Here is an 11,990-nt window from a genome sequence, read left to right on the forward strand (position 1 = left end):
GCTCTTCCAGCCACATAAAGCTAATCATGCAAATAACTTGACAAAACGTGAATCTTGAGGTACTAGCTTCCTAGGCTTATGGCTGTTTCCTTCCATATGCCTACAAATTCGGACCTAAGTAGACTCCTAACCATTTTTATACAGGTAAATCATTGCTGGACTTTATCAACCTTATCTAAGATGCCATTGATTTCAAGACTCTCCAGTATTTTTGGTACTACTGAGAAAAGCAGGGAGAGCCTATTCAAGTATGATTTGGCATCAGTTTAGGATCCAGGCCCATCTCAGGGATATTAAATTGTGAGAAGTAAGTGTATCTGTGAAGAGATGGTTTCACGGGCTGTTGCCTTTTCTCACTCCTCTTCAAGTGCCTGGTGACACATTTTAAGGTATAATCGAAATTAATGGGTCGACCCCTCTTTCTGGAAACCAACTGTCTTTTGGCTTACCTGCCTGCTGAATCCAGAACTTTGGCTAAAGTTTCTCAAGATTAAAATTTCCAACATCTCACTGGAAACCTCGCTGCTGGCTCAAACAGGATCTCGTGGGTGTGAGTATGTGGTAGGCAAAGAACAGGATGGGTTAGAGAAAGGACAAAATCCAGGTTGTCAACCCATTTTCAACATTCTAACCTGTGTTTTTTTTTTTAGTTTGAAAAACTTCGTATGGTAAAGAAACTAACTTCTCCAGTTAAAAAAAAAATTAAGAGACCTTAAAACAAGCTTGAGAAAACTTGACACAAGGCAAATTTTATTTTATTTTTTCAAGTTACAAAAATATCATAGTCAAAAAATACAGTCTTAGTCCATACAAGAGTAGTTCCAGCCATTTAAAACGTCTACAGATTTTGGAAAAAGCAATGTATATAGAAGTCTTAAAACATATAACCACTCAATTCAGTTATTGCTAGTTATGTGCAGCTTTCACTTGAGACCATTCTCTTCAAGGCAAAAGGCAGTGTTCGGGCACTGACTGTTGCCTGCTCAAGGTGTAGGTTTAGACGGCCAATCCAAAGTTAGAATGAGCTCACTTTGAGTAGACCTTATATAACACATAAGTTTTGATCAGTACTACAAGAGGGTGTGGGCTACATTTCAGTTCCACCCCTTCCTCCTATTTAATTCTATTCTTTTAACACATCAGAAGTACAATGTGTAGTTTGGGGCAAGAGTGAATGAATTGCTGGTTTTCAAAGCAAGTGATGAGAAACCCTAACTTTGAGTTGTGATGGAGAAACAAAGCTGGCACATTTAGCATAAAAACACTGAAACAATAAACACAAGAAAGGAGAAAAATCTAAAGTTTAACAAACACCAAAGCTAGCTTTTTCTCTTTAGATGTTGAGATGGAACACGAATCAACTTGTTCCTCTGAAGTCTAGGAGCTTATGAAAATCTGCTGTCCTCTGTTTTCTCTTTAAAAAGGCCAAGAGCTAGCCACATGACAGGAACATGCTTTCAAACAGTTCTGCTTAGTCAACAGAAGAACGAATCATCAAATTAAAAAATTTTAACTTTAAATAAGGAAGAAAAGAAAGAAAACAAAACAAGAGCAATCGACAGTGTAAAACACAGAGAACAAATCACTGACTTTGGGGGATGGGTAATACATAGGAGACTTCTGGCCTGAAGTTCACATGGAAGACTTAGAAGCTAAGAGTGTTCCATAGAAATAGTGATGGCTTTGTTTCCCACTTTCCTGTCAGACCCTGCAGGGTCAGCATTATTGCTGACATCTTACCCCCAGAAGTTCTTGAATAAATCTGAGACATAGATTGGTGATAAGTATGAGGTGAACTGGAAGAACCTTTCAAAAGCATTCTTTGAACAAAAGTGACACTCGGGACCATTTTGGCAAGGATAATTTATGACTTAAATCCTCAAAATAGGCTACACTTTTAGGAGGTAGAAAACAAGTACCAAAAATTTACCATTTGGCCGCCCTCCTTAACTTTTGGCCAACCTTGGATCCTCTCCATTTCTCACTCCCCATTTTCCCATTGAAGCTATTAGTGCTACTACCATTCAGTACCTAAAGTTATAAACTTGGAGCTGCCAAGAAAAATCTCAAGTAGTTTTGTTTTTAAACCACTGAGTGTATCGAATACTCAAGTATCAACTGGGAACATTTTAGTAGATTAATTCACTCCATAAAAAAACATGCCTACATAAAACAAATACTTAACACGAAAAAGACTACTGAACATCTCTACATGCTAATAAGTCAGAGCATCTATGCAAACCTAAATTAGTAATGTTTTCATGAAACTGATTTGGATAAGCCTTATATTATAACTGCATTACCACCATTTACTGAAAATAGGGATGTGTCTCACTAAAAAATTAAGCTAACAACAACAACAACAAAAACTCTACTTCCTCCCAGAGAGTTACATTGTGCTGATATCCCATAGATAGTATTATAAAAGGGTTTCATTTTTGCAATAGGCTGGGCTCACAGTGCATGTGTTAATACAGAGACCACGTGTGCAATATTATCACAAGAATGTCATTAGTGAAATGTATATAAGGCATGTAAAAAACTCGCATTAAAGCTCTTAAGGGCAAGGATCCAAACAGGCAGCCACTATAAAAGGTGCTGCTAGGAATAAAAAAGTATTAAAGAAAACAGTTTCAGCACATACTAGTTTATAGTGCTTCCATAATAAAATGAATTACTTCACATAAATTTATGTTGCTGGAACTAATGGACCAAACAAGAATGGACTTCTGCCCCCTTTTAACTACTAGCCCAGTCTTGGAAACGGAAGCAGTCACTTGCAATCTTCCACACGGTGTTGGTAGGAGTCGACTGGGCAGTCAGCAGGAAGTTCTGGTTGAAGTAGTGTTGTTTGTTTCCATCAAACTTCACAGTTCCACTGGTCACAACAAGAACTGTGGTCTGGGCCTGAGTCGCTTGCTCTTTACCCACATAAAATAAAAAAAGAGAAGAGGTCACAGTTTCTATCTCTGAAGAAGTAGATCTTCAGGCTTAAATGACATTGCTTCTAACAACACAGAAAAAAAAAGTTTCATAAACTTTCTTTACCTTGAGCATAACCTTGAGCATGCACACCCAAAGGCAGAAAATGAAATTATTGTTTCAAAGCATATTAAAATTATTTTCAGTCCAGAAGGGGTTTGGGGACTCTAATGAAGTGCTTTTTGCACAGGACCATTTGATTTCTCTATTTATTAATATTTCGTTGTGTTTCTAATAGAACTTTTTCGTACTTTGCCTTCTTAAGCTATTCTTTTTAAGAACTAAAACGGGGAAAGAAAATCACCCCGAACTACTACTTCTGATGCTTAGGACCCCATCTAGAGGTCAATCTTACATATCACATCAATCTACCTTGAATCAAACTCTTGCCAAATAATTTTTTCCTATAGCAGAATAAATTTCTTCTGTGAAATTTCAGTAGGTTGTAAAATAATAACATTAATCAGAAATTGGTATAATTTTTCTCTGGAAACATTCCAAGGCACAAAAGGGAGTTGTTTATTCAGGGACGATAGATAATTCAGTTCTCTCCCAACAATCAAAAGCACACTTAACCTCAATTTCTCACTCATTTTTAATAAACCATAATCACACAATCCAACAGAAGGCTAGTGGTCTTCTGGAATTAGATGCACCTAAAGGAAAACCAATAATTTAATCTGACTGCTGAATTTTTCATTTTTAACATGCTCAAAAAAGTAATTATTTCTATTGCTACAAGTTGCTTGCTGCTTTTGGCGTTCAAGCTTAGTGCTCACTAAAGGAAAACAAAAGAAAACGTTGAAAGAATGTGATCTTACCATGCACTGGTTGGCAATCTAACATATTGACCTGGAACTCACTAGAAGGCAACATCTCAAAAAAATTAGTTAGGGCTTCCAGCCCTGTAACAACATTTCCATTCCATATTAAAGTGGCCTTGTCCAGATACAGCCTGGTCAGTGCCTTAAAGAGGAAAAAAAAGGTAAAGATTTTGTTTCTAGGGAAGCATGTTACAGAAATGGATCAAGGGGCTACAGGTGACATATAAACATTTCCATAGTTCAACCTCCATTTCCACTCCCCTTGCCCCCTCCCCCTGGAAGATAATGTGAGCAAAGAAGGTATCTGACTGATCATTTTGGATTTAACAGAGACAATTTCACTTTAGCCATGAAAACACTTTGCACCCAAGAGGGTTTTGAAGTTTGGGTTTCTTTTTCTTAAAATGAATTAAGATGAGTTTTAAGCACATACAGCCCCAGACCAGGTTTAGTCTCCCTCCGGTTTCTAATTCAGAGAATTAAAGTTGTAGATCGGGTTCTACCTGGCCACTCCAACCCCAGTGTTTCCGTACACAAGAGCCATTTGATGTTTGAACCATTTAATGTTGTATGTGTTAGGAAGAATTCTTTTAGTACTACTCAAACACCTATTTTGTTCAAAAGAATCACAATTATTTGCTAGTGCAGGTCTTTGCTAAGTCATGTAAATTAACGTCCACATAAGGCAGAATTCAAGAGTTAACCCTGTAGGAACAGGAGTTAGTCACAGGAGGTTAGCTTGTCACAGGACAGATTATTTGCTTAATCCTAAAATTTTACTTGGATGCAAAGACCAGCTCCTTATCTTGACTCTGGTAATAAAACTATGTTGTCTTTTTTTTTGCTACTTTATTTTTGAAAGTAAGTTTATTGTGCAAGACACAATAAACATCTATTGTCAGGTCCCTTGTCAAACATCAGTACCAGAAACTTCTTTTATCTTCTGCCAAAAAAAGAGAAATTTTGTGAGATTAATTTCTCTACCTGCAGCATAAAGAACGTGCTCTAAAGCAGTCCTATGCTGATAAGAGGCTTAGGCAAGACTCCAGCACATACTGAAACAATTACTTCGAAGATATGACTCAGGGATAAATCAGAACAAATAAGCTGATGACATGAGAATTTCCTCTGTTGAAAACTAAAAGTATCCAAACCATGTGGGCCCTATTTGTGAGCTTTAATCAGAACTTACTACAGCTGTGAGCTTTAATCAGAAATTACCAATACTGGAAATTAAACAAGCAAACCAAGGAACATTCCCTGTTATGGCAGACTCCCTCACTAACACTAATGCTGTTTACTAGCACTAATGCTGTTTAAAGCATATTGCATGAATGATGGGATTAAAAAGGTAATATATTTAAGTAAACATATGTTAAGCCCCATGTCAAGTGCAGTAAGTTACTTCTCACTTACCACCATAAAAATAAAATGAGGTTAAGAGAGGTTAGCAGTTTGCCCAAGATCACAGAGTTAAGTAGATGCAAAGCTGAGAGAGGATCCCAGAACCCACACTTCCATAATATCAAACCCATCCTTCCCTAAACAAAGCACTTTTAAAGAACAAGTCCACAATTATCACTTATGCAAGCCTGGCTAAGAAAAAACAAAAGACAAAAAACCCAGGTACTTAACAAAGAGTAGTAGAGTCTATAACACTCACCCGTCTTCTTTTGTCCATTGTCTCATAGTAAATATTGACAAATTCCTCAGCAGCTCTACATGCCTGATCTACATGAGTCTTAAAATCCTAGGAGAAAAAATTCAGATGTGTACATTACCACCCCCTTCAACCCCTAACAAACAGAAACCCACCAACAAAAACTAATGATTTATTTCAGTCACTCTGTACCTCCATACACAGTCCATATTCTTCTGTATAAATTAAGACATTATAAAGTTCAGGGATCAGGGTGCCTAGGTGGCTCAGTGGGTTAAAGCCTCTAACTTCAGCTCAGATCATGATCCCAGGGTCCTGGGATGGAGCTCCACATAGGGCTCTCTGCTTAGCAGGGAGCCTGCTTCCTCCTCTCTCTCTCTCTGCCTACTTGTGATCTCTGTCAAATAAATAAATAAAATCTTCTAAAAAATAATAAAAAAAATAAAGTTCAGGGCTCAAGTTTCCAGTTTTTACATTTTCTACCATTTTAAAGCACGTGTATTTAGGACATAGTCATCGCTCATTAGTGTTCTCATCTTAAATTGGAATTGATAATCTTTCCTTGGTAACCGGTGCTGTTTAAGTACTGTAGGTTTCCAGTGTTTTACAAAACATTAACCTTAATAAAAATGATGTGGTCTGAACCTTAAAAAAGGCGGGGGGGGGGGTAGAGAGCTGAATCAGAAGTTATGACAAGGAGTTGCTCAGTGGGGACAAAATAAGAGTACAAAATAAAGGCCAACGAAATACTTGAAAAAGTACATACACAGGAAACTTCCCCACATTATGTAAAAATTCACTGGCGTTTGCTAAGAATTGCAGAACGGAAGAAGAGAAATGCTATTGGGGTTTTCTCCTGCCCGATGATTAGAAAAAGTACCTTTTCCCCAGCCATTCACGGAGCCCAGCCTATTATTTGAGTTAAGAATCTGTCAGGGGATGGAAAGTTATTTGTAAAGGGAAATAATGAAGAATAAAAGATCCCAAGCCATAAACAGACCCCAACATTCCTGCCTCTCGCGAATTCCCATCTCGGAGTCCTTTCCAGGAGAAAGACTACACAGACGCCGGGGTTTGGGGGGCGGTGGGGGAATAGGGGGGCTACGGACCAAGAGGGGCTACAGAGAGGGAATCCCGCCCCCGGAGCCCAGCGGGCCAAGCCCTGATTCGCCACTGCACCACGTGACCGCCAGGCAGCCCGCCCCAGCGCCCCTCCCCTCAGCTGCCCAAGCCGCGGCGCCCCGGCACCCTGCTGCGGCCCCGGTACTCACCACGGACGTGGCCATGAGCGAGCCTGAAGCAGCCTGTTCTGGCAGTGGCGGCGTCACTACCTCTTCACGTGTCCGGCGCTCTCGGCTGCTGCAGCACCAAATATTTAGGAAGACAGCTAAACCCGCCAAACGCTGAATTCTCTACCCGCCCATTCTCCCCCGGAAGTAGCTCAGTCCGTTGTTAAAAGCACCCCGATGTTCCCACCTTAAGTACACGTCCCTTCAGTTCCGACCGTACCCTCCTATCTGCCTTCTGTATTCATTTGTTAGCTATTTATCTAGTTCGGGGGAGAAAAAAAAATCCTCGGCTTTCAAAAACGAGATACTCTAACCGAAAGTATCCATTTTCCTAGCGACATGGGACAAGCAAAGATCATCTAAACGATCCAATAGCGGAGCTTCTTTGCTCCAAGAGGCGGGGCCAAGGCTAGCCGAAGACCAATGAGAAACGCGAGGAGACCTGCTAGCTCTGTAGCCTATAGGAAAAAGGGGTGGAGTTTGGCGAAGTAGGCAACCACTCTGCGCATGACTAGTGGAGAAGGATTTAAAGTTCTGGAACATTCTAGAAGAATCTACCCTCACTGAATTGAATCCCAACGGTCTCAGTAGCATTCCTAAAATTATTCAAAAATCACGGATTTGGTTATCTGCTATTTATTCATAAGGAAAGGCTTATCAAGTTCCTTCATTCTAACATACGGCTTTTGTCTCAGACTTCAAATGAAGATTAGTATACATTGCCATTTACCACCTTCTGCAACCGACTCTCTAAGAATAGCTAGAATTTTACTGCCTGATGACCATGAGCAAGTACTTTTTCTAAGCATTTTAATCTACATTCACTTATTACTTCAATAACACTATGATGTAATCCTCTCCGGTTTATAGCTAAGGCACAAGTTGATTAACCTGTTCAGGGTCACAAACTACTTAGGGTTCAAGCTCGGGAGTTGTAACTACCATTAAAACCTGATTTCACTGTCTAGCATCCTTTAAAACCATTCACCTCATAGGCACTGACAAATTCTGGGTGGTGAAATCAATTAGATACTCTATAGCCTTACCACGAATAACTGGTTTCTGGCTCCTCATCAAAATATTCCCTTCTTCGTTGGTATCTTCCTGAGTCTCCGCCATGAGACCAGTCTTTCCTGAATCTTCTCATATTCAGGCGTTATTTTTTCTCCCGAACTCTCCGCTGTTCAGACTAGCTTCAACTGCAAATCCACCCGCCTTCTTCCTTTGCGCCCCTCTTACTGGCGTCACTTCCGGGGGCTGTCTCTTATTTAAAACGTCCCTCCTCCCACGTGACTTCAACTGCTACCCGTATGCTAATGACTCTACATAACACAGCTCTAGCCGCCCCCCTTCCCTGACCTCCAGTTACGCATATGAAATTTTGCTAGATATGAACACCGGAATGTGCTACAGCTTTCTCAAACTCATGGAGTCCAAAATTTTAAATTCCTTATTTCCTCTGCACGTCCAATGTGTATTCTTTGAGTCATCTATGTTCAAATACTTGGAATTTTTATTTGTAGCACCGCATCATCGTAATTCATTTGTTCATTCAAAAAATAATAAGCATTTAGTATGGACTACCACATTATGCAAGGTTCTGAATATAGAGGGGTAAAAAAATAGACATGATTCATATGCTCATAAAGTTCACAGTATAATGGGAATAAAAGACAATAAACAAAATATTAATGTACTACAGAGGAATTCTAAGTAACTTGTTCAACTCTTATTTTTTTAAGCAACCTCTCTTCCCTCCCTCCCCTCTCCTCTGCTCCTCTCCCCTCTCCCCAACCCACCCTCCTCTCCCCTCCCCACTCCACCCCTCCTCTCCCCTCACCACCCCTCTTCTCCCCCATTGCTTCCGTTCAGCTCTGTTCCCCCTTCCCTTCTGCTTCCCTCCCCCACTTCCCCTCCCCTTCCCTCTCTCCCTTCCATTCTGCTCCCTTCCCCTCCACTCCCCCCTCTCCCTTTCACCCCCCTCCCCTCCCCCACCCTCACTTTCTCTCCCCAGTCCACAAACATTATCACTCTTCTCATTTTTCCAAAACTTTCCTAATTTTTAAAGGCCTATCTTGGTTTGGTCTCAATTTGCCTTTCCAGACTTCTCTCCCATTATTCACCAAGAGTGGCAAAGTTAATTACTATGGTTTGCCAAAAATGACTCATGTTTACTGCTTTATAGGTGATTGTATTTCTTAATTAAGACTTCAGAATATGGGGGCACCTGGGTAGCTCAGTGGGTTAAGCCTCTGCCTTCAGCTCAGGTCATGATCTCCGGGTCCTGAGATCCAGCCCCACATCAGGCTCTCTGCTCAGTGGGGAGCCTGCTTCCCCCTCTCTCTTTGCCTGCTGCCCTGCCTACTTGTGATCTTTCTTGCTTTGTCAAAGAAACAAATAAATAAAATCTTAAAAAAAGAGAGAGAGTTCAGAATATGTGTCTGGCATTCATTTTAATTTTGTTCAATCCTCAGGACCCCTGGAGAGAGAGATATTATTATCCAGGTTTTGAAGAATTTAAATGGCAATTCAAAGAGGTTAAGTAAGTTGGCTAAAATGACACTGCTATTGGAGTTGAGATTTCAACCCACAGCTGGCTGGTCCCAAAGTCTTTGCTCTTAGACACTGCTAGCCATGCATATGCTTAAACTATGCTTATTTTGAAGTGTTTTTTTTGCCTACATTTCTACCTGCCCAAAAGGCTGTGACCTGTCCTATGGCCATGATGATGAGTATCTATTGGTGGTGAGCAATAGCGCTGGGGATTAGAGGAGTTTTGGGAGCACTGAAAGGGGACAGCTGAGCTAGAGGTGGAGCAAAGCCTTCGAGGTTTGCACTGAATGTTTGCACAGAATTGTGTGTACCTTCACTGTTGTGCTACACAGGTGGGAGGCTGGGAAAACAACATAGGAAACAATGTTGGACTCTCCTTGGGCAGAACAGCAAATTTAAACCATATGAGAACGATGTTTGGGGGAAAAATGGGAACCAGGCAAAGGAGACACAGAACTGCTCTTTGCTCGATGGTTGTACAGGTGTAAGAAGTGGGGAGGCTGAGTAGGAAGGGTGTGAAAGGGCTTTTCTTGGAAGGCCGAACAACATCCTGGTTAAGCACATTGTTGTTGGGACCTGCATGGGTTTAAATCCTGGCCACGCCGCTGAATAGCTCTGTGACCTTGGCCAAATCAACTAACTATTCCATGCATCAGTCTCCCAATTTGTAAAATAGAAATAATAATATTAATACATGTTCTGTAACACTGTTGTTAGGGGCATGCAGTCTCTGCTTGAGGAACATTATTTTCCCCTACCCATGGCATAGATAATGCAGACAACTATTTGAGAGTATGAAGCTGAGAAATATTAGGTAGCTTTGGTGTATCGAGAGGCATCGGCATAGCTCAGGAGAGGCTTGGATGCTCTGTAGGAGCAATAAACTGGGTTGATTCGGACTGCCTGCGGCAGTGCTGTGCAGCCATTTTCCCTGGTCAGACATAGACCTAATGGGATTAAAGCTGTTTGGAGTTACTACCATCCCTATCTGAATCTTCACCTTTCCCTGGATTTGAGATGGACTAGTCTAGAACAATCAGGGAAGTGATCCAAGCAGTCAGCCCCTTCCTCTTAGGTCTCTGATTGGTGATCAGCCTGTTTGCATTAAGTCTCACGCCCTACCAACTAAGTTAGCTAGGCACCTTTGGCTGGTTCACATCAGATAGTACTTCTAAAAACAGATTTATTGAGATGTAAGTCACATACCCTACCATTTACCCATTTAATGTGTACAGGTCAGTGGGTTTTAGTATATTCACAGAGTCATGCAAGCATTGCCATGATATTTTAGACCATTTTCAATGCCCTGTAGAGAACCTCTTTCCTTCCCATTAGCAGTAACCATTCCTCATGCCCCCCCACCTCCTGGCACCACCAATACACTTCTGGCTTCTCTGGATTTGCTTATTCCGGACGTTTCATAAGAATGAGATCATACAGGGGCACCTGGGTGGCTCAGTGGGTTAAGCCGCTGCCTTCGGCTCGGGTCATGATCTCAGGGTCCTGGGATCGAGTCCCACATCAGGCTCTCTGCTCAGCAGGGGGCCTGCTTCCTCTTCTCTCTCTCTGCTCGCCTCTCTGCCTACTTGTGATCTCTCACTGTCAAATAAATAAATAAATAAAATCTTAAAAAAAAAAGAATGGGATCATACAATATGTATCTTGACACAGTGTTTTCAAAGCATGTATCCATACTCCTGTTCCTTTAATTGCAGAGTAGTATTCCATTGTATGGATGTACCACATTTTATTTATCCATTCATCCACTAGTGGGCATTTAGGTGGTTTCCATTTTTTTGGATATGATAAATAATGTTTCTATAAACATCTGTGTAAGTTTTTGTGCAGATGTGTTTTCAGTTCTCTTGGGGAGATATCTAGGAGTGGAATTGCTGGGTTGTATGGTAAGTTATGTATTAAAAAATAGAATTCATCAGAGTAAATTTTGAAGATCTTATTGGTTTTATTCAATAGTTCATGAATTGGGCAACATCCAATCTAGCAGAGAGAAAGGATCTCTGAGGAGCTGTGCAAAATCAAAGATTTTCATAGGCAGAAGGGAGAGGGAACAAGGAAGTTCTACTAGGCAAAAAAGCCTATTGGTTATGTCATGTTTACCTTCCTTTAGGGTATGGCAGGGGTCTATGGGAAATGTCACCTAGCTAATGCTGATCAGGCAATTCCTGATTGACTGGTTTGAGATTCCATTCCCCGGAGAGCCAAAACTGTAAGTAAGTTAAGTCTTGGTTAGATGATGTGGGGCTTAGCATAAGCAACTTCATGGGGGGAGGAGCTGTTGTCTTGTTCTTAACCTGTTTAATGTTTTAGGGACCTGCCAGACATTTTTCCACAGTGGCTACACCATTTTACATTCCCATCAGCAATACATCAGAACTGTAATTTCTCCACATCCTTGCCAATACTTGTCATTGTCTATCTTTTTTATTATAGCCATCCAAGGGGGTGTGAAGTGATATGGCACTGTAGTTTTGATTTCTTTTTTTTTCAAGATTTCATTTATTTATTTGTCAGAGAGAGAGATCACAAGTCAGGAGAGAGGCAGGTAGGGAGAGAGGGGGAAGCAAGCTCCCCGATGAGCAGAGAGCCCGATGTGGGGCTTGATCCCAAGACCCTGAGATCATGACTCGAACTGAAGGCAGAGGCCTAACCCACTGAGCCACC

General features: G+C 41.0%; 1 protein-coding gene across 3 annotated transcripts; it reads right to left on the reverse strand.

The window, feature by feature from the left end:
- Window positions 1-723: 723 nt before the first annotated feature.
- NXT2 (nuclear transport factor 2 like export factor 2) lies at window positions 724-7,978 on the reverse strand. 3 transcript variants are annotated; one of them, XM_082717764.1, is made up of 5 exons: window positions 7,802-7,978; window positions 6,738-6,825; window positions 5,470-5,556; window positions 3,804-3,948; window positions 724-2,921 (listed from the first exon to the last, which is right to left on the reverse strand). In XM_082717764.1, exons 1-5 carry the CDS (start codon window positions 7,900-7,902, stop codon window positions 2,740-2,742), a joined length of 603 nt encoding a protein of 200 aa, XP_082573890.1. In that variant the 5' UTR covers window positions 7,903-7,978; the 3' UTR covers window positions 724-2,739. The 3 variants fall into 3 exon arrangements, with proteins under 3 accessions (XP_082573890.1, XP_082573891.1, XP_082573892.1); XM_082717765.1 differs by lacking the exon at window positions 7,802-7,978 and adding an exon at window positions 6,943-7,120; XM_082717766.1 differs by lacking the exons at window positions 6,738-6,825; window positions 7,802-7,978 and adding an exon at window positions 6,467-6,565.
- Window positions 7,979-11,990: the final 4,012 nt, after the last annotated feature.

The sequence above is a fragment of the Mustela nivalis genome (genome assembly GCF_964662115.1).
Source record: "Mustela nivalis genome assembly, chromosome: X".
Taxonomy (NCBI): Eukaryota; Metazoa; Chordata; class Mammalia; order Carnivora; family Mustelidae; genus Mustela; species Mustela nivalis.

Bases quoted from the DNA above. Each gene is read 5' to 3' on its own strand.
- NXT2 (XM_082717764.1), bottom strand. From the start codon at position 7,902: ATGAGAAGATTCAGGAAAGACTGGTCTCATGGCGGAGACTCAGGAAGA. The intron at 6,826-7,801 runs GTAAGGCTATAG...TTGGTGCTGCAG, and splicing joins CCAGAAACCAGTTATTCGTG to CAGCCGAGAGCGCCGGACAC. The intron at 5,557-6,737 runs GTGAGTACCGGG...TTTTTCTCCTAG, and splicing joins CGCTCATGGCCACGTCCGTG to GATTTTAAGACTCATGTAGA.